The 26865-nt window shown below is 48.8% G+C and overlaps 3 protein-coding genes across 4 annotated transcripts in view; 2 read left to right on the top strand and 1 right to left on the bottom strand.

Annotated features, from left to right (window-relative positions):
* nbeal2 (neurobeachin-like 2) overlaps positions 1 to 984 on the top strand; it is a 46557-nt gene extending 45573 nt beyond the window's left edge. The window contains exon 30 of the mRNA XM_072680740.1: positions 706 to 984. Coding sequence (XP_072536841.1) covers positions 706 to 984 — 279 coding nt within the window. The remainder of the gene's footprint in view (positions 1 to 705) is intronic.
* Positions 1 to 21883, bottom strand: setd2 (SET domain containing 2, histone lysine methyltransferase). Its single transcript, XM_072680654.1, has 22 exons — positions 21418 to 21883; positions 19375 to 19497; positions 16596 to 16617; positions 12326 to 16428; positions 11933 to 12064; positions 11466 to 11594; positions 11249 to 11372; positions 10706 to 10783; positions 10434 to 10531; positions 10021 to 10165; positions 8211 to 8345; positions 7945 to 8073; positions 6186 to 7460; positions 5680 to 5728; positions 5080 to 5344; positions 4149 to 4878; positions 3614 to 3739; positions 3100 to 3236; positions 2719 to 2830; positions 1854 to 1928; positions 1509 to 1610; positions 1 to 1415 (listed from the first exon to the last, which is right to left on the bottom strand). The coding sequence occupies exons 2-22, from the start codon at positions 19401 to 19403 to the stop codon at positions 1254 to 1256; spliced, it is 8157 nt and encodes a 2718-aa protein (XP_072536755.1). The 5' UTR covers positions 19404 to 19497; positions 21418 to 21883; the 3' UTR covers positions 1 to 1253.
* On the top strand, positions 21714 to 26453 carry LOC140556583 (tubulin delta chain-like). 2 transcript variants are annotated; one of them, XM_072680656.1, is made up of 11 exons: positions 21714 to 21979; positions 22727 to 22839; positions 22917 to 23012; positions 23085 to 23146; positions 23270 to 23407; positions 23749 to 23890; positions 24198 to 24368; positions 24514 to 24609; positions 24721 to 24796; positions 25257 to 25351; positions 25861 to 26453. In XM_072680656.1, the coding sequence occupies exons 2-11, from the start codon at positions 22742 to 22744 to the stop codon at positions 26024 to 26026; spliced, it is 1140 nt and encodes a 379-aa protein (XP_072536757.1). In that variant the 5' UTR covers positions 21714 to 21979; positions 22727 to 22741; the 3' UTR covers positions 26027 to 26453. The 2 variants fall into 2 exon arrangements, with proteins under 2 accessions (XP_072536757.1, XP_072536756.1); XM_072680655.1 differs by having other exon boundaries at positions 21717 to 21979; positions 25257 to 25392.
* The last annotated feature ends 412 nt before the right edge of the window (positions 26454 to 26865 follow it).

Raw genomic sequence — 26865 nt, forward strand, 5'->3', positions numbered from 1 at the left:
CCCACCGCCACCTTCAAACCCGACCGGCACACAGAGAGAGAGAGAGAGAGAGAGAGAGAGAGAGAGAGAGAGAGAGAGAGAGAGAGAGAGAGAGGGAGAGGGAGAGGGAGAGAGAGAGAGAGAGAGAGAGAGAGAGAGAGAGGGCTGTGGAAAGCGTGGAGTCCCGGCTGCTATGGGAACACTGGTAATCGGCGGCCGTCCTGCGTGTGGGGGTTTGGTATAATTACACATATTTACACAATAAACCATGATCTCCACAGTCCTTTTACAAAGTCTCTGCTTATTTAAATGGTCTCAAAAACTATTTCTCAACATATTCACATATAAAGCAATATAATACACATCTCCTGGGGGAGGAGGAGGAGGGGGGGCAGGGGTTAATGCAAACAAATGAGCTGGATGAGTTCATCAGCGGCAAGAGCTTATGGGAGAAGAACCCTGATCGACTAGAAGGTGTGTGTGTGTGTGTGTGTTTGTGAGTGTGTGTGTGGAGTGGGGTGACGAAGAATGCCTGGAGGGCTTCACATTTGCCTTCGTGATGCGAGTAAAAGAGCAAGTTAATGACAGTTAATGTAAAACAGTGATAAACAGGTTGATAAAACAACAAATGCTACGTGTCCCCCCCGCTGAGAGGAGGGTAAAAGTGGCCGAGAGCGGCTTAGAGTGGATGGACGCGCATCCTTCACACCTCCCGTTCGCTAAAAGCGCGGCTCAGTCGAGACGCCACGTCGGTATTTGATGCTTAAAGTGAAGAACATGAGAACTACGATGGCCTGCTGTCTGGAGAACGTCTGCCTCCTTCGGCTGGACTGGACTGGACTGGACTATACGGAGAAATATCGACGCGTGCAAGCGGGCCGTGAAGGAAATGAACCGGCGGTCCGGAAGCGGGCGCTGAGAGCGGCTGGAGAGGTAATCGAAGACGTGTGCTGGAGGCGGGAGGAGGCTAAAAAGCGCACAATGTCTGGAGAACAGTCTGTGTAGCACCCTAAGTGTGTCCTCTGCTTCGCTCGCTGGCTGTGGGACCTTTCCTGTGATATTAATATTAATAACAACAACAATAATAATAATAATAATATTAATCTCGTCTCCTCACGGGTGGCAGAGTCTTCAGAGCAGCAGTTAGGACGTGTTCAGAATGAAGTCAGTATAAAAAACAAAACTAAACAAAAACAGGAGTCAGGAAAGTTAATCGTGGGCTGAGCCCGCTCGGACACAGACTCCTCAGCGAGTGTGTGTGTGTGCGGGGGGCGCTAGTCCAGCTCGGTGTCCTCTTTGGGACGATACACAGTGCCAAACTTCTGCATGTACTTCTTTATGTACTCCTTGGTCTTGTGTTTGACGTTCTCATTGCACTCCAGGTCCTCAGGGTTCTTGCAGGACTTGAGTTCCTTGTTCATCACTCCATGAGTTAGCTGTAAACACACACACACACATTAGTAGAGTACGGTTGATCACCACAGACCCTCATTTCAATATGTTTCCTTAAACTCACTACAGGTTCTTACCTTCCTGGCGAGGTGTTTGAAATCCTCTGTGTTGCTGATGCGGCCCAGTTTGCAGTCAGGCTTGCGGTACGGATTAAGGCATTGCACAATGAACTGTGACATCTGACCAGACAGAGACAGAGAAAAGCTTTACTCCTCTGAGTGAATCAGACTGTAAATCTGCTGATCTGCTCAGTAAATCTCTGATATCAGAATAAACACTAATAATAACACTCCTACAGAAAGTGGTGGAGGTTCTCCATCACTGTGTTCATCATTAGAACATCTCCAAAGTTCTCCTCATGGAGTCTAGTGTTATTTAGTCTGTCTGTATTACGGTGTTTCGGTGAGGTCTGGGAAGCGTACCTCCTTGCGGAAGACTTCTTTGCTTTTCTTTGCGAGCTCACTGGAGGTGTCAGCCTCCGCCGTCTTGGTGGAGAACTGTAAAGAGATAGTACAGGGATCACACACACACACACACACACACACACACACACACACACTTAGTTCAGTTGAATCAGAAAGCTCTAAAACAGCCCAAACCGTTAGTCTGAGCCGTACCCAGGCAGATCCAGCAGCCCCACCCTGCCGAGCCTGGGGGGCACAGCTGTGTGTGGCGAGCGACAGAAGGACCACACGTTCACCATGACAGGCTTTCAGACGCCTTTGAACACGGCTCTCAAACATTTACTAAAAGTAATGCTGTAATCCAGCGCGAGCCGCTCTCCCGCTTCTCCTCGGCTCAGCCCAGACCAGCCTTTAAAGCCTGAGAGCAAATTAAAGCATTTCAAACACAGCGCCTCTTCTCTGAACCCCTAAGTGCTGCGGGAGAAGATGAGCTGCAGCTGCTACCCATTACCATTCTGCAGCGCCTTCAATTAGCCCGACATGCCGAAGCCATCTCCCAGCCTGGGGGGACTCGGGGACAACTCCCCCGAATCACTGCTGCTCACAGCTACGAACACGCTTTCCTACAGGAAGCGTGTGACAGCTTAAGGCGGTTCCCACTTCCTGCTAGGCTGTTGCTATGGTATCCCGCCTATGGTAGGCGGTCATTATGGTGTTTCTAGCTGGTTTCTATGGTATCCTCAGGTGAATACTAAGGTGTTACTATGATGTTGCTAGATGGTTGCTACAGTGTTGCAGGGTGATTGCTATGACGTTTCAGACGGTTGCTATGTTCAGTGGTTGCTAGGGGATCAGAAATGTATCAGAGAGGTTTGACTGATACCTTTGAGGGATTTTCGTCGTATGTCGGTGTTCCCAAGTCCATCTCGGCCTCGTGCTCCACGCTGGCCTCTTCCCCGGTGCCCTCCCAGGTGGGTGGATCCCACTGTGTTTGCCTGAGAGACACAGAAGGACTGTTAGATCCCTGGATGAACAGACGCCTCATTCTGACCAGGAATAACCAAAAATAACAAAAACCCTTTTTGCCATTATTAACACAGTTGTGCTCTCCTGGACTCCTGGCATCATCAGGAATTAAACTCATGAAGACGTCACCAAGTAGCATCTCCTAGTCAACACCGTCTCCAGATTATGGTGGCGTGGTACACGCTGCTCACACAGGTCTTAAAGTCTACCTGAGAGGTGAGGAATCAGAGGTACACACCTGGTGACTACATGGTAGTAATAGATCTTTCCCTCGGGATCCCGCGCTACTTTCCAGTTTGAAGGCAGAATGATGGTTTTGGGTTTGGGAGGCGAAGGGGGAGGCAGGTCCATGATGCTGTTGGGTACAATCATCTCCTGCAGACAAAGCAACCAGTAGAGGACGGAGTACACTTGTTAGTTTGTGCTCCCAGTCATATTCCACATCATATTCAGCACTTATGAGACTAAATCCTTCTTTCCCCTCCATGAGGGGACTTTCACTTCCCCAAACACCAGCACCCTCCCCACAGCCCTGACTCTGGTTCAGCGTTCCACTGTGAGAGTGTGAGGGAGTTCATCCATGATTAAAGCAACTCCACAAAACATCATCCCTCCTTTATCTGAGGGGCCCGTTTGAGCATCGGAACTGAAAGGCTACTCTTGGAAGATGCAGGATATTAACTTCATTCCAAGACCAAAACAAAAAAATGATAATAGCGCCCTCTGGTGGCTTCACAGACGAGCTGCATTACCTGCTGTACAGTCTGAGATGTGACTATGGTGGTGACAGTGCCACCCTGCTGGACCACCACTCCCTGCTGGTGACCGGTGTAGACCTGCTGGCCGTGCAGGTATCCCGTGGTGGGCTCGGTGTAAGTCTGCATGAAACAGCACACAATGAGAAACCCATCGCTCCAACACTCCTAAAGCCTGCCTACGGCCTAAAGAGTGCTGCATTTGGGTGAAGCTGCGCTGTATGAGACTACGCTGATTAACTCGAATTCTGTATCAGACTACAGAAGATTCATGGACTATCAGATCACTGTTGGGGTCACCCAAAAGGGCCGAAAACAGAACCGATCCAATCCGAAATATTGCTCTGTGAGCCATCTGATCTCCTTCTGCAGCTTAAGAAAGCCACCCTGAAGCAGCTGTACTTTCCTTTCACCTCAAAGAGAACTCGACCTGGTGCTAGAACTCAGTGAGGTGCCCTAGCTAAAGGCTGACCAAATGAATGCACTATAAAATCATAACACTGTCATAATAATGCCTAACCAGTCAGTGTACCTGTATGACTGGAGTGTTGGACTGTGTGTATCCTGCAGGAATGCTGTAGATGGCTTGGCACGGCTGGCCCTGATAGTAGATGGTGGTCTGTGGCTGGGCTGCGGTGGAGTACTGCTGGGCAGGCTGCGTCTGCACGGTGACAGCCTGCTGCGTGCTGGGGTCCCACAGCGTGGCATAGCCCTGCTGACCCTGCACCTGCGGGCTGGCCGCCTGCGCCGGCACAGACAGGACGGCTACGCCGGGGTCCTGCGGTGGCACCGCGGACTGGACGAACTGCTGCGGCTGTGCGGGTATGTGTGCCAGGCTAGAGGCCGTGCCCGCCTGGGTGGTGCTGGGGACCGGAGAGGTCATGCCGAGGTCAGTGATCAGTGGTTGAGCGGGAGTCTGTTCGAAGGAGACCGCCGGGGCAGCGCCGGCTGGAGTCCCGCACATCGGCTCCACGGCCGGCGTCGGCAGCAGGACCTTGCCTGCGTTGGGGTTGGAAGGGTCCACGTAAGTCTGGATGGGGTAACCGGGTGGGTAGGTCATAAAGCCTGGACTGGAAGCGTAGAGCAGCGGGTCGAACGCTAGCCTCTGAAGCTGCTGTTGTTGTTGTTGCTGCTGCTGCTGTTTCTGAGCCTCTCTCTGAGCAACCTCCTGCTCAAACAGCTTCCGCCGCTCCTCCGTGGACAGCTTGTTCCGGGACTCCTTCGTCCGAGGCTTCTTCTTACTGCTGCTGGCCTGATCATACCTACAGGACAAGCCAGGGGTCAGTGTTTACACTACAGGTCACAAGAGAAAACCCCCCATATGATCTTTCCAGCTTTATAGAACTGAAGAGGCTGTTTTTGGCACTGTGCCTTTAAGACATGTGCTCCAAACCGGCATGGATGAATATTAAGCACAATAAGGGCCCTTTTAAAGGCTTTGGCTGAACGGGTCTGGATCTTACCGGTCCTCATTCCTGCGGCTGCTCCGCTCGTAGGCCGATGCAGGTGGAGGGGATGCGGACCCTCGCCTCCTTCTCCTCTCGGCACTACGCAGCATAGACCTCTCCAAGTCCCGCTCTCGCTCCCTTTCCCACTCTCTCTCCCAGTCACGCTCCCTCTCTCGCTCCCGATCACGTTCCCTCTCTCGCTCCCGCTCTCTCTCACGCTCGCGGCTGCTGGAGGAGGGCGTGCGGGGCGTCAGCATCACCTCACGATCCCTGCTGCGGTCTGTTTAGAGGGAGACAGAGGAGACCATGCTGAGCTACACTCAGATTTTAAACAAACAAACAAACAAACAAACAGGGTGATTCAGGCAGAGCTGCAGAACTTGCGGGCGTTTCCACACTTGCGATTTTGCCAGACCAAGAGGTCAGTGCATTTGTGTGAAAGTGTGAAAGCGGGTTTCGTGAGGTCGCATGATTGGTTCTCGCAAAAATGCATCCAGAAAAGTAAACAAGTGATTAACCCCTCCCCCAAAATGAGCCCAGAATCAGTCCAGACTTCAAAGCTGTGAAAATCGCCCCTATTTTTTTGTGTGTGTTGTGTTGGACTCCGTGCCCTACCGTTTAGCTCCTTCTCCACCTGACTCTTCTTCGGGATCCTGTACACCTCCTGAAAGACAGAGCGCACCGTTTGTGAAAGAGCTGTCTGTTCACCAGGACTGCACAACAGAGGCATGTAAACACACACAGTGCAGAACCCTGTTCTTCTGTGGGTCAGAGACGCCTGTGAGGTGTGAGGGCTGATTTAGTGGGCGGGTCTGTACAAAAGGGGGCAGGATTATGTATGTGTAGGTGTGGCAGATGGGCAGGGCTGATGTGAGTGAGGCAGGCTCAGAGGGCAGGTCTGACTGAGTGGGAGTGGGGCAGTGTAGATGGGGTTTATTAGAAGGTGGATGGGCAGAAGTGGGCGGGGTTTGTTCAAGTTTGCTCAAAGCTTTGGTCCAAGCTGTTCAGACAAACTGCAATACAGAGAAGTAGAAACAGACAGTCTAGATATCAATTCTCTAGAGGATTACATGAAGATGTACACTTGGAGACAGGACAGGCGGTGTGTGTCACCATCTTACCTTCAGGTCCTTCCAGCTGTCAAGAAGGCGTACAGCCATCTCACTGATATCAATGGCTCTGATCTGAGGCTCCTGGCTCCTCTCACTTTCCACATCAGATACAGCCTCCTCCTCGTCTTGGGACGGGGTGCCCACCACTGCACCTTCAGCCACCATCACTGCACCTTCCGCTGCCACCGCAACTGCTGATGGGACTTCTGGTGCGGCAGCCGCTGGATCCACGGCTGTCGGAGCAGCAGCAGCAGCAGGAGCAACGGCAGCACTTTCCACAGAAACAGTGTTAACCTCTGTGGAAGTCTCTTCTGAGGAACTGGGCGGGACGTCCTCCAGGTTCAGAGCTGATGGTTCTGATTCAGCGTTGACAGCTGTAGTGTCGAAAGCAGGTGTGCTTTCCATGGTCACTTCAGAAGGCTCCACGGAAACATCAGTGGTGGAAGGAGCCATTTCGTTAACGTCTGAAGGTTCAGAAGACTCCGCCTCCACGGTGGTTTCAGTGGAGACCACTGCAACGTCAAGGCTTTCCACAGACGTGCTCGGGTCCTCTTCAACTTGGATGCTGGTAGGATCACAGGGTGGCTCTAAAGCAGATGGTTCTCCCTGGCAGTTCAACTCCAGCTCAGACACAGGCTCAGGCTCAGGTTCAAGTTCAGGCTCAGGTTCAGGTTCAGGTTCCGGTTCCACCGCAGGCTTCTCCTCACCCTGAATGGACTGGCTCTCTTCTTCCGTGACGGTCACCTTCTCCTCAGCGTCCTGCTCCTCTGGGCCGTCCTCCTTAACACCTCCTTCCACCTCTTCAGTTTTAGACTGGCTACCCTCCGCAGCGCCAGAAGCTTCTTGCTTCACTGGCAGCTCTCCTTCAGCCTGAGTCTCGGCACCGGTCTCCTTCTTTTCTGCGGCGTCCGTTTGAACATCCATCTGTGCGGACTCCTCTTCCATCTCCTCCTCTTCTTCCTCATCTTCCTCCTTACCATCAGAGGCCTTGCTGCCATCGGAGAGCGCACTGTCCAGACTGTTCTCGCTGATGATCTTTAGGCGACGGTAGACGGCGCGTTTGGGCGTGTCTCCGTCCAGCTCCGGGGCTAGTTTAGCCGGGGGGCCGTCGGGGGTGTTCAGAGGTGTCTGGGCGCGGGAGGTGCTCTCACTGGAGTAACCGTCCTGCTCTGTAGGTTGGCCCAGTGGATGGCTCTGGGCCCAGCGCTGGATGAAGTGCAGCACGCGGCTCTCCTCCAGCATGTTCTTTGTGGAGATGGGCAGCACCGCCAAAGCCTTCATGATCTGAACAGAGTACAACACAACAGGGTGTCCAGGAAAAGCTGAGGCTCTCTACATATCAAACACACAAGTATACAACACTACTACTATATGCTCCCTGGCCAGTTTATCAGAAACCCCTTCTTGCTGGTGCACAGTTAAAGACAGCAGCCCATCTGTTGACCCTCTAGCCCTTGATCAGACATTAACTCCTGACCACAGAACCCTTCTTGTCTGGACAGGTTTGGCTGGTGGCCCCACTCTTAACCTAGCAGTGACCCCTCTGTGCTGAGCCTTCACCACCACCACAGTAATGTCTGCTCAGAGGTGGTCCTACGGGGGTCCAGTGAGGTAGAGATGGGCTGATGCAGCAACAGATGGAGCTTCGGTCTGTAACAGCACATCTTTAAAAAGGCAGCCATGCAGAAGTATCTAGTGGCCAAAATGCGTCACGACATTCAGGAGGACTACCAAAACACCTCTGGTTGTGAACCGCACATAGATTTACCTCCAGCTGCAGCTTGATGTTGTTAACAGAGTTGCTTTTAGCCTCAGAAAGGTCCACCATGAATATCCACAGCAACGAGAGGCCGTGATGGTCCAGGAACTGCTTCAGGCATGAGTGATTCTGGGTGTTCTGGAAGATTGATAAAAACAGTATTTCTCATTATATGCCTGTGCCATCTTCCATACATGCAGAATTAATTAGACTAGAAAATAGAAGCATCTGTGTCTTGTGATATCTGGCATATACCATATGGCATTATTTTTCACCTGGATGAGTTTGACGCAGGTAAGTCTTTGCTCCATGGTCTCCACCCGCACCATCAGCCTGCAGAGTGAAATCACCTGTTTCTCATCACTTAGACCGTCTCCGTTCTCCAGCAGAGCCTCCAGCTCCTCATCCACCTGCGACACAGACAGACATCGACACGCTCACAGAACTGACTACACCGATATAATTTGGGTACTACAGGCCTATTATTATTATTATTATTGTTTACATAACTGAAAAAGAAACTCAATTTACTGCAATCATCTACATGGTAATTAACTGTCAATTAATCTACAAGTCTATAACCCCTCCCTCAATGTGTGACACTATGGTTCAGTTGTGCAATACTTAAATTATACTGTTCATGTGTGCAATAATAATAGTACTGTAATGCAATTTAATGTGTGCAATAATTTGGCATATAATAAATATAAGACATAAATAAATATAAAACAAATAAATAAATAAGACATACATACATGCACACACACACACACACACACACACACACACACACATATATATATACATATATATATATATATATATATATATATATATATATATATATATATATATATATATATATACACACACATACACACACACACGTTTCTCATTTTTTCCTCTCTTTGTCCTAAATGTATTGTCTTGAAGGTTGCAACTGTAACAACTGCAATTTCCTTCCTGGGATCAATAAAGTATTTCTGATTCTGATACTACTGCACCCTGGAAGGTCAATCGTCTGTTCAATCTAACATTTGTTGTCCTTACAGAAGATCCCTCTGCTAAAAGTAATGAGCTTCAAAGGGGGGTAATTCCTGTTCGCTACAGCAGCTGCACCGGTGCCCCGTCTTTACAGGAGCAGCTTCTTCCATACGGTCCCAATCCACTCCCGTCTCCGTGCTCAGAAGACTCGCTCCAGCCGAAACAGGCCTCAACTTGAACCGAGTAATTTCAGAAACAGTATTTATGGACCGGAAGAGACTCTAAAAATCTCAGAGCAATTAGCAAGTGCCACGTACCACGCTGACCCAGTTCAGCCCAGCATCGCTCCTTCAGCGGAGCGGCCCAGTGACGGGGGGTGGATCATGTATCGTGTTACACAGTACAGGGGCGTGAGCGTCAGGACTGGTTCATATTAGCGGGTTTGACATTAATTCTGATTCAGCACATTTTGGGGAGGAAAAAAAGAGGAAGCAGAAATTCAAAAACATCAATAAATACTGCAGCAAATGTTCCCTTTCAGACGAGGTGGATAAGCTGGTTTATGGATAAAGGAGAAATGGGACTGACAGGCTGGATTAACCATTTAACTCTAAAAATACATCCATATTAACATATTTCTAAGTAAAACTGTGTTCCTGGATCCTTAATAAGCAACTTTTTGAATTTTTTCCTTTTCCTTTCAGATGACCCTGTCTTTTTTCCCTCCTGGATTCAATAAAGTATTTCTGATTCTGACTCAGCGAGAGAATACACAAGTCAACCAGCCAGTTGACTCGCCCAGTTAAGGTCAGTCCAGCGTGAACTGACGAAGGCGTAATACTCACTCAATCACTGTGCTAAATAAAACACTCCCATCACATCAGATTTCCTCCAACATGTACGTGAGGCTGTGTTTTAGCAGTTACCAATCGAGCTGAGCAGCTGTAGCTACTCAGTACACAGTGCTCTTCCATGAAGCTCAGCTATGGCAGAGAACTACTACAGATATTAGAAAGGAAGCCTTTGTGGGAACCTCTGAAGCAGGGAACCTGACGTTCCACCAGACCTCCGCTCTACACCCTTACTGCGGTGTCCACCCACCGTGGTTAGAGCACTGACGGTTTCTTTCTTCCGGGGTCGCTCCTTCTGCTTCTTCCCCCCGGCTGCTCGCACACTCACACGGTTCTCCCCACCCAGGAACCCGCGACAGCTCGGAGCACCACAGAAACACTTCTGGGCCTCTTTCCTGAAGGAGCGAGAGGAGAGGAGTCCGAAATTAGGGACAATTAAAACCTGTAATAAACGTCAATCAAAAAACGTCATATCTGACTTTTATAAACACTGAGCATTACTACACACTCACTACATATGACCTATAGTACTGCCAGGCCTAGAAGATCTGAGACCTTCATTTTAAACAGGATCTAAATACTGTAGTGGTCACAACAAAACCTTGTATGTTCAAAATGATAACTTCACAGCTGAACCTTTTGAAAACAGATCAGACAGCATACCCATATCTCTGAAACTGGTAATCGAAGGTGAGCTCTGTCCCAGCGCTCACAGCTTTGGTGGTAAAGAAGCCAACGCGGAGCTGACCGTTCACAGTCCACTGTGGAAACAAAAGCAAAAGGCTGAATCAGCGAAAGTATCGTGACCTTGGCTAGGGAAAAAAAGAGGACTTCCAGACACCATGGCAGCCGGCCACAATAACAAGCATCCAAAGGGAGGAATGCGACACTGCACCACCCGACAGACGGAGGAGAAGTTCCAGCTCTGCACTGACCTTCTGGGTCTCACAGTTGGGCTCACAGCTGTGGTTCATGAAACGTGAGCAGTTGCCTTTCAGCGTGGCATCGATGATCTGTCAATGAAACAAGGGGGTCAGTCTTCTCACAGACATTCAGACAACGTTTAATAACGCAATGAGCCGCGAGAGGACGTGCATTACAGTCTGGAGCTCTAATAATAAAAGCTCCTCACAGAAAGTTCTTCACCTAATGGTGATGAAGACGCTGCCTGATGCCTGAGACACTGTTCTACCAGAGTTCTGAGAAGAGTTCGGCTCTAGAACCTGCTTTTAGAACCAGATCATTAAAATGGTGGAGGGATACATGCTGCCTTTAGGGTGTAGTGGCCAGTTTCCATTTACCACCACTGAATTACACAGAACCCTCTAAAACAGAACTCAGCGTATGTGTGTGTGTGTGTGTGCGCGCGAGTGTGTGTGTATATACCAGGTGTACTACAAAGGCTTCAAATATGGCTCCGCCTACACGCGTCAAACATTCAGCAGTAAGAGAAGGGTGAGCGGTGTAGACAGGTTCACCTCATTATTCTTCAAAGCCATGAAGTAGTAGTGGATGTTCTTGCTGCGAGCGTACTCCTTCACCCGGGACTTGAACTCCCGGTGATCCAGAACCTCCCCACAGTACTCCAAAACGAAGGTGTTCCTGAGGCAGATCAAACCAAACTCAGTTACCTGCTCCTGAACATGGTCACGGTGGGCTCATTTGGACCGACTGTCCCAGGGCAGGGGTACTCACGGCTGTAGGTCCCTGGCTGCTCGCAATCCCCAGCCTTTGCTTTCTGTCAGAATGACTTCAAAGTCTGCGTGCTGCTTCATCTGGAAGCGCCGGTTGGAGCAATGCGCTCCGTTCAAGCAGCGGGATGAGCTTATGAGGAAGGGAACAGGAAATGGGAACACGGAGTCATTATTACAGTCACTATTCTCAATCAGGACTGTCCATACTGTATCTGATACCAGATAATCAGTCCTCCCCCAAATAAGGCCAAGCTGAACGGACTAAAAACATGCGCCTACATATTTGAACTGTGCAAAAGGCATGTTTAATGTATGAGAAATTAATATTTAAACCAGTTCATGTGTTCAGAGAGCTGGTTAGAATAAACTCCACTACAGATAACGGTGTTGTGTTTGTTTAACCATTACCAGCCCTCTCCTAGAGGAGTCCAGGACTAGGCTAGAATCACGCTTCATTAGTTGACGTACCACTCAATCATCAGCAGGCGATTTAAGCAATCTTCCCCACAAGCCATGATCCCTCTTGCTCGCTCCTCTCTTGAAAGAATAGCACACTCGCACTGCATTCGCTTAATGTCCCGATGAGACTTATTCTTCTTGCTGTAAAAAAAAAAAAAAAGGCAGAGATCAGGAATTGATAGTTAGCAACTTATCCCAAACATCCATAAAACAAAACTGCAATAACAGAGACTGTACACAGAATGCATGGATGGGGATGGCTGGGATGGGTACAGGAGGGCCTGCTATTAGCAGAAAAGGCTGGATGCTATAATAGAACAGAGGAGGGGGTAACAGAGCAGCGGTCCACCAGGACTCTACACTACACAATAGACTACAGAACAGAAGAGAGAAGACACTAACCGCTCTGTCAGGTAAATGTTTTCTTCAATGAGGTCAAAGTAAGGAGGCATCTTTTTCTGCTTGGCTTTGTCCTTCCAGGTACCAGGGTCAAAGAAGTCCTTCAGGCTGAGCAGCGGCCGCTGTGCGTTTTCTTGATCCGAGGATACCTTGACTTCACGCTCCTCCAAGCATTCCCTCTTGCAAGTGAGCCCCGCATCCGCCTCGTTGTCCGATTCTGACTCCAACTCAGGACGTCTCTTCTTGGGCGGGCCTCTGCCTCGGTGAGGCTTCTGGCTGTCTTCTCGGGGAGGTTCTAGAACAAGCGGACTCTCAGAAGCGTGGTTCACAAAGCTGCAGTTGCTGCTGATCTCATTGGCCTGGACAAACGCAGAGGAGACATGGCGTTCGGAAGAAGGTGCAGCCCCTCGACTAATGGCCAGTGCTTTTGCCTCGTAGTCTTCATCGTTGTCGTTGGTCAGAGAGTCGGGGTGAATCTGGCCTAACAAATCGTGACATTGGGAAGGCACGGAGGTGTCGACCGGTCTGCCGTTATGGGTCCAAACTCCACCACCTTGCCCAGTAAACGCACTTCCGCTCTGGGGGGGCTGATGGGTGTTGTGGCTGCTGTCCGGCTGCTGAAATGTGCTGCTGGGTTGCTCTGGTTGGGTGAAGTCCCAACTTAAGGTAAATCCATCCTTACTATGACGTTCCTCTGAGGAACCAAAGTCTCTGCACTGTTCCTTAGCTCCTTTTCTTCCGTGCCAGCTGTCCGGTCGGTCATAGTGCTGCTGATGACCTAACTCAGAGTCCCTTTGTGCATTCTCAGGAGCATGGGTAGGGGCTTGGCTGGTTGGGACACAAATCTTTGGTCTTTCATGGACAGTGCAGTTCCTGATCGCGTCCGAAAGCGCACTGGTTACCTCGGATTGGCTGGTGCTGTCCACCATGTTGCTCTGGGATTGGTAGGGCACTTGAACAGGGGGAGGCGAGACGTCAGGTTTTCTACCTTCGGCCGAAGCCACCGCAAGCTTGGACTGAGAGTTGTGACTATTAGGAATTTCACCGTTACTGCCCTTCTTCGACTCGTACGCTTGACACGTCAGCTGCTGCTGTCCAGAGAGACTGGACGGGCTCGGAGATGGGGACTCATGGGTAATGGTAGAATTCTTTGGCACAATCACTACCGAGTGTAGTCGTTTCAAAGAGCCCTGTCCGTCATCCGAATCCGAGTCGGAGTCGTCGGTTTCACTTTCTTCGCTAAGGCTTTTGCGATCGCAATTGAGGGACGCAGGGTTTTCATTAGCAGGCTTTTGAGAGTCGTCATTGCTCAGCGTTTTATGATTAAAATGGTTCTGATCCAAATCAACACCGCTTGACTTCAGAGGAACTTCGAGAGCTCGTTCCGCTGGCGGCGGGAGGAAATGCTCACTGCTTGCACCACTAGTCTGTTGGGTACCGTGATCAAGCAACAGAGCAGGAGCACGCGTAACCTCTTTCAGCGATTCCTTCGACTCGTCCCTCTGCTTTTCCTCCTCCGACTTCACAGAACGTACCACTGGGTCCTGTTTCTTCGAGCAGGTTTCTTCAAGGCTGGCTTCATTATTAAATTCTATTTTCTTCACTGAGATGACCTTCTTCACAGGGACAGTATCCGGGTTCACCGTCTTCTTGGGGCTCAGATTTTCTGACGCGTCCTGCCCGACGATATCCCAACGTGATTTTTTAGCATTACCGCCCTTCTTCACCATCCCAGCACTGGGCTGTTCAGGTATTATTTTAGGTTGCTCAGGTTCTTTGCAAGAGGTTTCAGTGTTAACAGTCTTTCTATTGACTTCTTTACTAATGACCTTCTTTACTAACTGAGAATCAAGTTTAGTGTTAGGCTTCAAGCATCCTCCATGTGGTAATTCTTTCACAGAAAGAGTGTCTGCCAATGATCCTGCTAAATCCTGACTGGGAGCCAAGCCCGGACAAGACGGCTCATTTAAGCTAGAAGAAGCATTACTGACAGTCGCTAAGCTAACCCACGCCTCTTTTAAAACCGGACCGTCACTGCTGACTAGAGTTTGCTCCGTTTTTCCAAGTTGATCATGTCCTACAGGAACGTCTTCGACAGGAACATGAGGTTTACCCGTGGGAGCACTCGATTCCACATCAGCGTTTTTGTGAACGTCAGGGACAGTCGGGCACAGTGCCACACAGCCAGGATCCTCGTCTGTACCTTGAGATCCAGTCTTCTGACTTGCTGAGTTGTCCTTCGGCGTGGCCGGTTGGTTCTGTTGAGAGGAAGTACTCTGCAGTTTGATCTGGGTACTATCTTCATGTCGAGAACTGTCCATTTTGTTTAATTCTCCCTGAGACACGACTGTGTCGGAGTCCAAGAGAAGCACCTTCTTACTACTACTGAGTTTGTCTACTGATTGTCTGTCAGTTCCAGTCGGACTAGACGAGGACTTGGACTCTGAAATATCCGTTTTTTTGGACGATGAACTCACAGGCGCAGAGGACTGAGACTTTCTTCGCTGCTCCTCGTCAGAATCTGAGCTTCCGCTGGTTTTCTGGACCTTCTTCTCAGAAGATCTTGTCGAGGTATCCGAGCTGGAAGGGGACATTTTAGTACTGGCCTCTGATTTTGCCTGGGAAACAGACTTCTTGTGACTGGCTTCAGACTCAGAAGAGCTCCTCTTGCTGGGTTCGGAGTCCTCCTTTTCCTTTCTTCCAGATCTTTCGGTCCTCGAGTACTGCGTTCTTCTGTCCGTTTCTGAGGAGCGTGAGGAATCTATGGATTTTGAGTCTCTGTAGGACTTTGAGTGAGAGGACGATTTCGAATCCCTCTGCGAGCTCGAGTATGTTGAGGATCGGCTCGAGTCGCTGCTTCGTGTCCTCGGCTTCCTGAGCTCGTCTTCGGAGTCCGAGCTATCCCGGGATCGCCGGTCAGCTCTAGAGTGCGACCTCCTCCGTTCGCGATAAGGAGAATTTCGGTGGGACCTCCTTTCGGAATCGTGATAATGTGACCTGTCTGACCTTGACGGTTTCTCGTTTCTTGATCTCTCCGATCTGGAGTACAAAGAGCTAGTCCGAGAACCTCGGGACCTAGACCGTGAGCGGCTCCTGGTCCTCCTTCGGTCAGAACGAGAGGACCGCGAAGACGTGTGTCTGGAGTCTCTCTCTGTTTTGGAGTCTCTCTCTGTTTTGGAGTCTCTCTCCGCTCTGGAGCGGCTAGACCCCTTTTCATCTTTTTCCTCCCTCCTATCGGATCTGGACTTCTCTGAGACATCTGTTTTGGAGCTGGAGGATTTCTTTACCTCGGTACTGTGACAGTCAGCCTTTATCACAGTCTTTGAGTCACTAGACTTCTGGCTGGAAGAGGTCCTACTAGAATCACCATCAAACTCAGAACCCGGCAGAGAGCTGCCCGACTGAGATGGGGCCTTCTCCTCGTCTGGAGAAACGCTGAGCTGATCCTTACTCTCTTTCCCAATATGGGAGGAATCAGTTGGTCCTTTAAGGCAAGCATCCAACTTGTCCTGAGCGCTTTCGTCCCTCGCCGCTTTTTCAGAGGAACCGTCAGAGGCGCTTTTCTGCTGGAACTGAGGCGCTGAGGTTTGAGCTTCAATCTTTGCTGAAGGTCTGCTTAATAAACCCGTGGTCTCCGGGGTGGCCTCCTCTGGACCCGCACTGACTACGGGACATTCCTCAACAACGGACAGAATTTGCTTCTTAAAATGCATCTTGCCGAGGTCAGGTTTGGATTTGGGTGGGAGGGGGGGTGCCGGGGGCTGGGTCAACTGGGACACTATTGTGGCCACAGCCGAGACGTCAATTTTCTCAGCTGGCTCATTCTTGCTTGCGGCTCTTTGCTCTGCCTGGTCTGTAGAGGGCAGGCTTGCAGACGGCGCTCCGGAAGAACTTTCGCTGGCAGCTTTCTCGGGGCTGGGCGGGGGGAAGAACAGGCTCTGGCGAGGCTTCTTAGTTTGTGCGAAACTAAACGACACCTTCTGTCGACCCTGCTCCTCTAGGTTCACCTTAGACTTGGTTCCTTTGGGCAGGAGACGGTTTGACAGGACAACCCTGGGGGCAAGGCCTTTAAAAATGACTTGCTTTGAGAGGTTCTCAACTTTGATCTGGGAACAAAACGAGGACAGACAAGGTCTTACGATCAGAGGCAAAACTGGGATCACATTAACTGAAGTGTAAACATGCTGCTGCTGAGGGATAAACAACGATTACTGAAACTCCATCTGCTCGATGGAAAATAGACTAAAAGTAAGGAGTTGTTTAGGAGACATACCGAACCATCATGTGTCTTTTCCCTGAGGTCATCAGAGGCATGCGGAGGAAAGAGGAGACAGTTAAGAACAGACTCTTTGGAAAACAGAAAATCACAGACAACAACAACTGAGAAGTCAGGCAGCACTGGACTGATTCACGCTCCTCTGTAGGATCAACCTGAGCTTCGTACAAAGACCTAACGAGGATTAACACACGGACTGCCTTCTTTCAACCTGAGGACCAGACTGCTGCTTCTCATTAGGAACCAAATAATGAGGCTCCCAGGCAACAACTGGGTTACCCAGTCCTGAGAGGATTTCTTTCTTTCTTCTGACCTTCATAGTGGAAACTCACAATGACAGCTGTTTTGCATGTGTTCCTTTTTGTCACTCGTTATGTAAATGTATTTGCCACCACGCTCCTCATATTTCTGACAGGGTTTCAAATCTGACAAACACTGTAATCTGCACATCTGAAGCATCTACAGATACTTTATAGCACAGAGGACTACTTTCTGAGGTCATGTGTTTTATGTTTGTCATGTTGAGATTAATTCTTTTGCAAGGCAGGACAACAGAGAAGAGGACAAAAACTACACAACTGTAAACCAAATTAATGACACAGCACATTCGTAAACAAATGATATAATCAGGGGTGTAACGATGCTCATTTAAACACTGGATTACTTTTGATTAAGCAGAATAATCTGCACCGGATGCCTCGGTGCAACAACCCTGATTCAACAGGTTAGGATATTAAAGCACTATATACTGTCTCAGCATGGTCATCACAACACGTGCATGTGCAAGGCTCACTCCGCAGGACGTGCAGGGTCACAAAAGGCGAATTAAAAAACTTTTTTGCTGCTTTATGCAAAAGAAAAATTCCTACTTCTTTTCCATGACAGATCCTACCTACCCATCACTACGTTTACTCCAATCTTTGACTCACGGAGTGCTTTATTAATATCGTGACATGCTGGATCACTGCAGAAATCAAACTCTGCAAAATGTCATTTTGTGCCCAAAATATCGTGCAGCCCACGTTCCCAACACTGGAGTAAAATGAAGGATACTGGGCAGATACTGGTTACATACAGGGGTACGTCAGCGATACCTGGGGCGTCCCAACTGCGTAATAACTACTAATGCTACCTGTTTCTGGAGTATGAAGTATGTAGTATAAATAAGAGTCAAAGTTGAGCATGCTCAAACATCCACACCGCCGTGCCAACGGACAGGCAGGCTTGAGTGTGGTGTTGATGGAAACCATCACAGAAAGCCGTGTGAAGCAGAGAGGGAGGAGCTACTCCATCTGAGGAAACTGATAACCATGCAAGTGCTGGCATAGCCACGCTACATCACTTCCTGTTTGTGTATGGTCTATCCTTTACAGCATTAGGGTGTAGTACACAACTGGCCACTGGTTTTTATTTTAATTTTAATATTATAATAATTTTTCACCGCGTGTTAATGCTGGGGTTGTTCTTGTGTACGTTTCATTTCAGACTGATTTGTGCTACATATATATATATATAAAATAACAAGAGCATCAGCTGGCTTCAGTATTTGGGTTATTTATACACACAAGCGCTCAGTGCACTAAAACCCCTCTATGATGATCAGCCACTCAAAGCGTGATCTGGAGAAGCAGGATTAGAGTTTCACTGCTGCACGGCTTAACATTCCCGCAACGCGTGTGAGGAGCTAAAGATACAGACAAACCGGCCGTCAGGGTGAGCTGACCAACACTGCGCTCTCACGCCAGGTAATAAAACCCAACCGTCGATACGAGAGAGCACGGCGCGGTGAGGAGGGGTGTTCCATACGTAACACTGGAACAGTAACAGAATTGATTGCCATCAGTTACAACATCTGGTGGAGTTCAGCCCAGTAGCAGTGATCAGTTCTCAAGACGGACGTGCTGGATGCTTGTGAGGCTTGCAGGTAGGTTAGCGCTCAGGCTAACATCTTACCGGACAGCCTCATAGGCACCCGATGCGTACGCTTTACCGGAGCTTCAGAACCGAGCCATTGTTCTGGGTCAGGGTGTTCTGGTGTTGGTTAAATGGTAAGAGCAGACGTTGTTTTAAATTGAGCTCCTTCACCGCCGGACGCAGGTGCTCTTCTTTGGAAGGTGGTGGATATATAAAGTTACACGGATCTCTCGTTGTGTGTCGTGTCGGGAAGCTGGTTAGCTCTGCTCTAAACAGCAAACTCTTGAAAGTGGGCGTGGCAGAATAAGGTGTGCCGTGTTCATTAATGAAAGTAGGTGTAAATTCTCTATTTAATAAATATAAACAATAATAAAGCTGCACAATGAGGTGCGGCTCATCTGAACCGTTTCATTTTCAGCTGATGCTTGTGTCGTTCATTAGTTTCAGTTTAGTATTTTTAGGAATAGCGAACAGCACTTTGGTTCTACAGTTGATCTGATTGATGCAGATTTGCCCTGCAGTGTTTTAGTCCAGCATCACCTGAAACCCTCTGCCCTTCTCGGTTAAGCATTTATCTAGACATCTGAGGATACGCATACCCTCAATAGAAACGGTCACAGACTTAAACACCATGATGGTAAGGAACCTCCAATGTGGTCAGAGTCCAGTTTCCCCAAAAGCATCTTAGAATCATCATAACTGGCAGAGAGAGAGAGAGTGTGCTGGGTCTCTCAACCATATATGAACCATCCCTGTGCTACGCTGCTTTAGGAAAACCCAGCCCTGATCAGCCCGATTCACTCATTTAACCAGAGCCGTCAGTCGGGCCGCTCGGCCGCTCGGCCAGAGCCCAAGAGTTTACCTGAGCTCAGGATTCAGCAGCGCGTCCATTTTGCGTCAGGCCGAGCGAGGAGCAGCCTGAAGAAAGCTGCCTCACCGGGGTGAACCAGCTCAGAGAAGCAAGCCTTCTGATGTGACGCAACACCTGAGGAGGAGAGACAACACAGCTCAGCTTAGACAGCGACCACACCGGCCCTCACACGCCTCTCCATCTGCTTTTACTGTGACGGTGGTGAGGAGACTGAGCCCGTGTCTTTAACAGGCCTCCTCTGAACCTGAACACCAGCACTAACACAGGTCTAAACATAGTCCGGAACATGCAGGTAAAGCTGGGCTGTAGGAACAGCCAACCTGCCCACCTGGAGCGTCACCTGATCGAACCCAGCCTTCATTACACAGGTAAAGAAACCGGTGAGGAACTGTGACTGGCCTCATGGACTCGGACTCGACAGCATGCACTGGGATTGGGCTGGAACTCAGTAGTGCCTTGGTCTCAGTAGGACTTGTGCTCAGTATTAGGGCTTGGATCTTGATCTCGATGGTGTTTGGACTGGGATTAGTCTCGGACTTAATAGCATTTGCATGCAGACTCGTCTGGGTCTCAACGGTACCGGTACCTGGTCTTAGTCTTAATCGTATGTGTACTCTGACTCTTCTTCATCTCGACGGTATCTGCACTCTGACCCCGTCCCAACAGTGTGTGAACCCTTTTTTTAGGAGGACAAAAATAAGTGAATAAAACCACAGACACACAGTTCTGCAGCGTCTTGATTTCGGACATTTCACTTACAAAAATGCACAAAGTCGTTAATAATGTAATGACATCAGATCTGATCAGATAAACAAACAGTACAGCAATAACCCCAAACCTGACTAGCTCACAGACCAGAACCCAACCACTACAGCCTCTTAAAATAAAGGTGGGAAAGATCCAAAATCCCACCACAACAGAACCCTACGGAGCGCACGGTCCCGCCTACAGAACCCTTCACAGCACCTTTATTTACATGTGTAGTACAGGGTCACTGCCATGGCACTGGCTGCAGTGTGAGGCTTCGTTTATCAGGGCCGGACCTCCACAAACTCACCACCATGCAAATGACCTTACGATGCTGCTCTGCTCGGAGATCAAGGTGAACCTCATGGTGATGGACGCTGACCCTGTCTGAGGAGAGCTGTACAGAACCAGAACTGGGTTTTAAGGTTTTCAGGTTCACATAAGCAGATCAGGACCAGGGGCTCGGTTTGCCTGGTCTCAGGGGGTCCAGTGCATGCCCCATGCCCCGTGCTCTTGATGCACAGGGGTGTCTATTGTTTTAGTGTGGACGATAAAAGCCCCTGATCTGAAACGACATGCATGGCAAATGGATGCTGGAGCTAAAACGACCTCACCGGAGGGGTGTTTAATACGGGCCGGTGCATTTTTAGAGATTTTACACTCATGCAGGGCCGAGGGTGCACTTACGGAGTGAAGGCGCCGAGCACACTGCCTGCTACACACTGCTACACACTGCTACACACTCCCGGCCATGGCAGAGCTGCTCCGCTCAGGAAGTCAGCCTACAATAATAACAGGGGGGGCGGCGGGGGGTGAAATTTACACCGTGGATCTGAGGCCTAAAGCAGGCCTCGCATGTAGGAGAGAGAGAGCTCAGCAAATTAAAAGCATTTGCTCTCTAATCTGATATTAATTCCAGCCTGAGTGATTTTAAAACAGGTTTACCCCCAAAATCCAGCACATTAGCCCCGTTCAGCAGCTCTGTTTTGACTGCAGGTCTGTTGTGTTAGCTTGGCGGCTGAGGTTAGCTAGCTAGCGCTATCCAGCTCGCTATCGCCAGCACTCCCTGAGCCTGTGTGTGCTCTCTAAACATCTCCCTGACTCTCCTGCCCGTCTTAAACCGTCTTCAGCAGCTTGACTCATTTCTAGAGTGGAGTACCGGTCTGATATCTGGCCGCACGCCGGCAGACCCGCCGCGGAGAGGCGCGTTAGCCGAGCTAGCATCAGGACTGAGGCAGGCAGCGCGCAGGCGGGTCGGGTCGGGTCGGGTCGGGTCGGGATACTCACTCCAGACTCTGATCCAGCTCGGTTAAATCCTCCATCATCATCAACACCAGCCTCCTGGGTCGGCTTCTAAATATCCAGAAACATCAGCAAAACGTCAAACCCCGTCCACAGCCGTCCACAGCCGTCCACACGGGGCAGCCCAGCTAGCTAGCTCGCAGTTCCCCCGAAAACAAGCCTCGGTCCGCGGCGGTTCTGAGCGGAGATAGCAGGATTTTGCATTAACTGCAGGCGCACACCAGTCGGAGATGCACTTTCCAGCACTGGTTCTAGAGCATGTTCTCAGAGACGCCCTCCTTTCTGGCTCATGGTCCAGCGAGGTCGACCACGACAAGCTCGGATTATCCTGTCGACACGATCACTACAATGCGCCGGTCTGGACTCCTCCTCTCCAACCGAATTCAAGCCATGGCGAGGGCGACCCGCACCACCTCACCAGCGCAGCACAGCCGGGTTCGGGAGGACCGCTGAGGCCCACAGAGATCCACACCGCGGACAAGAGGGTCAAAACCGCTGCGTTTGCTGGAGCTGAGGAGCCGAGGAGCCGAGGAGCCGAGGAGCTGAGGTAGGCAGGCTACCAGGCTGGAGTTGGCTTAAACTAATTGTCCGTTCCACCTTAAATGGCAGCAGGCGCCGTCTTCGGCTAGGTCAGCTATGCTAGCTAAATAGTGTTTTACGCAAATATTAGAAACCTGTATCACCTTAAATATCGCCTAAGCTCTTTTTTATTGATCGGTTTGCAAAAAATATACTCTGACTGTTTCCGGTCCACCTTAAATGGTGCAGATGCCTTACCTGACAGTCCCTTATCTGTGTGCCACCTTAAATATTGCATACCCCTTTTCTTTTACAATGGTCACATAGCTGTACAGTTAGACCTGTATAAACACGTAAATCAACCTAAATTATATTAGGTTTTGAAAGTGGACTGCTTCCACTGAAATACCGCCCTGACTTTCTCCGTTCCACCTTAAATAGTGCTGTAGTTGGCCAGGTTTGAATGCTTCACCTGGTTAAATCACATATCTGTGGATTTAGACAAATATGAACATGTTTGTCACCTTAAATATACCATAAAAAAATTAAAAAAAGGTCTGGTTTCACCAAAATATCACATCGACATAGTTCAGTCTTTTAAGGTGGAACGGAAATGCAACTCTTCAGGCTGGTGCTGCATCGCTGGAGGTGATGAGTTCCAGTCTCTTTAAAAAAAAGCTACAGCAGTGAAAATAACTTAATAAGATCATACTGAGTCTGCCTTTTGACTTCTAAAGCTAAAGCTAAACCCAATCTATGTTGTTTCCCCAACAAGAGAACCACTGACACCATGTCTGCTGTAGTGCTGCACGTTGGGCAATGTGGGAACCAGCTGGGCCTTGAGTGGTGGAGGCTCCTCACCAACACCTCAAACCACCGTAAGAAGAGGTAATCTGAAACTAATGAGTGTTTTACTACCATCTAACTACAGTACGTGAGCTCTGTTTATCTATTGATCACTGTAGGTGTCCCTTCAGCTCCAGAAGTGGTGACCTAGCAGCGGTGTGTGTGGACACTGAGCCCAAAGTCCTCAGAGGAGCGTCAGAATTCGTGAAAACCGGGTAAGTATGACCTTGAAAGTGCTTCGGTTTCCATCTCGAGTGGTGTTCTCATACGAGCTCCCTTCTGTGCAGTGAATTCCGAGCGTCCAACATCATCGAGGGGAAGGGAGGACGCGGAGGGAACTGGGCCTACGGTGAGGCCTGGTAGATGGTAGACGGCGTTCCTATGGGAACATGAGAAGATAACCCAAAGCACGTTCTACTGGAACCCGTTTAACCACAGAACATATCTGTCTTACGGCTTTCCTTCTAACCAGGTTACCATGGAGGCCCCGGTGAAGGTGAGAATGGCGTTCTTCAGAGGACAATGGAGGCAGTTCGGCAGGAGGCGGAGAGGCAGGATTATTATGGTGGAGCGATTCTGCTGCACAGCCTGAGTGGAGGAACAGGGTCAGGTGAGCATGGGCTAGAACCAGGTCTGCAGTTTGCAAAGTTCACCCCCACCAATCAGCACTGTGCTAACTGCAATCCTTAAAAAGGCATCATATACATAATGTTGCTGTTGGACAAAAAACTTGCATCTCCATTTTGATATTATTTTCTCCATAATGTAAATCTGCAGGTGTTTTTTATATTGTATCAGAATTTCATGATGAATGGATCTATAGAAATGCTCCAACATGAAATGGAACTTCCATTAAAAGTTGCAGTTTTGGAGATACAAGGTTCTGGCGTGTGACAGCGTTGACCTGTATATGTTTTCACTTCCGTCCGGTTCTGATGTTCTCACTGGCAGGGCTTGGGTCCAGGCTTTGTGAGCAGATCCGTGAAGAGTTCCCTGTGGGCCACATCCTGACGGTCTCGGTGGTCCCTCATCAGAGTGGAGAGAGCCCCCTCCAGCACTACAACACTGCACTGAGTCTGGCAGCGCTGCACAGGTCTCTGCTGTGTTGAAGTGATGAAATTAAATGTTTAATTTTGCTATCTAGAACATGAGCTGGAGAACATGAAAAAAAAATCACCAGCTGGCTGCTACTTCTGTTAGCGCCATACTTTTATCTATGTTCATAGATTACAGTGTCACACTGTCCAGAAATGCATATGTACAGCTGCCCATGATGGGGGCGCTTAAAGCATGATTTGTATTTACTGCAGTGGAGTAAAAGTGAATTACACTGCCCACCAGTAGGGGGAGTCCTGGAGGAGAACACAGCAATTATCATCAAGTGCTGCTTTAACTCACAGGTCAGCTGATGGCACACTGCTGTTTCACAACGACCACGCCTTGTCTTATTGTGCTGGACGTCCTGGGAGGTCCTCCTCCAGGCCACAAGGCTCGCTGTCGGCCATGAACACACAGCTCGCCTCACACCTGGCTGGACTTCTGCTACCTGTACAGAGCCTCACCACACACAGGTAGGTTCCTAGATCCTCTTTCTTGTGTGACATCACTGTATTCTATGAGCATTGCACAGTTTAATATGAGAGTCTAAGTCCAGTGATCAGAGATCAATCATCTGATCATCTGATTTAACACCAAGCCACTCCTTTAAATGTCCAGTGGGAGGAGTTTGGGGATGGAGCCGTGGGAGCTGATCCGGTCTGTGTGCCCCTTCCCTTCAGCCAAACTACTGAACACCGCCCAGGCCTCGTCGCGGTGAGGGGAAGTCAGCTTACCAGGCAGACACCGTTCATAGCTGTTGATGAATCCCGGTTAAAAGGTGGGTTTAATAAACCTCTGCTAATCTCTCCTCATGGTTCTCTGCAGTCAGAGGTCACACTGGGACAGTCTGGTCAACGGAACCCTCCAGAACCTACCTCAGCTTTCACCTGCCGGGAAACCTGTATCCTGAAATAGGACACCTGTCTGGCGGAGTTAGGGAGGGGCTGTGTGCATGAGAGGGGTGATCTCATTCCAAAATATGCAACCATCCTGTAAGCACACAGCTATCACCCGGGATACCATAGCAACAACATAGCAATGACAGTATTTCAACTGCCTAGCAACCCCATAGCAACCACCTGGCAAATGCTTCAGCTGTGCAATCACTGCATTTTCTTCACTTAGGCCTGAAGTGCGGGACGTCCAGTGTGACGGTGGGTGTCAGCAGTGAGGGGGCAGTGTGTTTTATGTTAATGTGGGGTTTATTAAATATTAATTAGGGTAATTATCGCGTTCTGATGATATTCTGATCATGTGATTAACACTAATGGCCTGTTTCTGTGTTTTTTATTTAGTTTTTTTAACCAATTGTTTTTTAGTTTTGTCGTTATTGGTTATTGGTTCCTTATCGCTGATCTCAGTATTCTAGTCGAGCTGTGCTGGCGGTTGCCCGTGGTGACCAGGACAACACTTTTGGCACTTCAGACGTCCTCCAGAGGCTCAGACACGGACACAGGTGTGTCCACTGGAATCCTTTTCCAGTTGACCACTGGACCGGTGAGACACGTTAACAGAGCACAGTGCCGACTAAGGAATGGACCAAATTAGGACATTTGTAAACATTTTAGCCCCACCCATTCCACCTGCACTAGTCTAGCCCCGCCCCTTTCTTGTCTTCGGTTGATTGGTTTAGTTATTTACCTCCATCTCTTAACATGGTTTAAGTGAAGACTTTTCACAGGACTGTGTATCAGTCTTACAGGCACAGTCTGTGTGATTCTAATGGAGGAAGTGAGGTTAATGGAAGTGTAAAGATGAATTATGACATACATAAAGAAAATTATAGGATATGGACAATATTCTAATTACACACATTTAATTGGAGGACAGACACTTTACAGGAAAAGTAATGCACCAAGGTCCTTTCATTTGAAAATAGCCCTTTTTTGGTGAGTATGAGTGAATATTTTACAGAATGTTATTATATTAATTATAATTCATTATTATTATTATTATCCCTCTCAGATCCGCTGAACGAGCTCGACGTCTCTGCGTCCTCTCGGCTGCTCACCGTGTGCTCCAATCACAGCAGTGTTTCGGGGTTATTAGGTCGTGTAGTCCAGCGCGCCGGAGAAATGCTGGATGCCCGGGCCTACCTGCACTGGTACCAGCGCTACGGAGCGGAGACTGAGGAGCTCCAGCAGGCCTTAAACACGCTGTCAGACATCATACAGGAGTACGACTCTCAGTGAAGCTCAGACCCCACCCTGCGCTAATGTCCCGCCAGCTTCAGAGCGTGTGAACTGAGTGATGAGCTGATTGATGGACGCAGACAGGAAAAGGAAAGTCTTGTAACGTTAATGAACATTAAAGGGACAGTCCACCATTACTGTAACATTTGTTCTTGTAATAAATGTTATTATATAAAACACTAGGTTTCTATAATAATGGTTATGTTCAGATACCACTTTACATGCCATCATAACGGCTACTGAACTTTTCTTTGGGAATGGTAATGTTCCTACAAGTTCTTTGAGAGATAAATTGAATATGTTCTGCATGGGTGTGAGGGTTCCTATAGTGTTCCTTGCGGTTCCTGAAATAAAAAATTGTTCCTTTGTCGTTCCTCAAATGTTCTTTAAGGGAGAAATATGTTCCTGAATATGTTCATGTTTTTTGGCTGATATAATAATAATAATAAAAATAAATATATATATATATATATATATATATATATATATATATATATATATATATATATATATTCTGAATATTGGGTGTGTGATGGTTCCTATAATGTCCTTTATGGGTATAATGCATGGGTGTAACGGTTCCTAAAATTCCTGATGTTCCTGAATATTGGATGAAATGTCTCTTTAAAAAGACTTTATATAGGTTCTCTATGGATAAGATGGATAAATGTGCTCATGATGAGAGAAATGGTTCTTCAGTGTGGGTTCTGTCATGTTCTTTGTGGTTCTAATGGTTCCTGAAACGTTCTTTAAGGAGGAGGTATGTTCTGAAGAGGTT

The sequence above is a fragment of the Salminus brasiliensis genome, chromosome 5, assembly GCF_030463535.1.
Source record: "Salminus brasiliensis chromosome 5, fSalBra1.hap2, whole genome shotgun sequence".
Taxonomy (NCBI): domain Eukaryota; kingdom Metazoa; phylum Chordata; class Actinopteri; order Characiformes; family Bryconidae; genus Salminus; species Salminus brasiliensis.

Excerpts from the sequence above, each read along its gene's own strand:
- setd2 (XM_072680654.1), bottom strand. The coding sequence starts at position 19,403 with ATGGACGCGCTGCTGAATCCTGAGCTCAG. Across the intron at positions 2,831-3,099 it reads TACTACCATGTAGTCACCAG|GCAAACACAGTGGGATCCAC; the intron begins GTGTGTACCTCT and ends TGTGTCTCTCAG. Across the intron at positions 1,929-2,718 it reads ACGACGAAAATCCCTCAAAG|TTCTCCACCAAGACGGCGGA; the intron begins GTATCAGTCAAA and ends ATCTCTTTACAG.
- LOC140556583 (XM_072680655.1), top strand. The coding sequence starts at position 22,742 with ATGTCTGCTGTAGTGCTGCACGTTGGGCAATGTGGGAACCAGCTGGGC. Across the intron at positions 23,147-23,269 it reads CGGAGGGAACTGGGCCTACG|GTTACCATGGAGGCCCCGGT; the intron begins GTGAGGCCTGGT and ends CCTTCTAACCAG. Across the intron at positions 25,393-25,860 it reads TCCAGTTGACCACTGGACCG|ATCCGCTGAACGAGCTCGAC; the intron begins GTGAGACACGTT and ends TATCCCTCTCAG.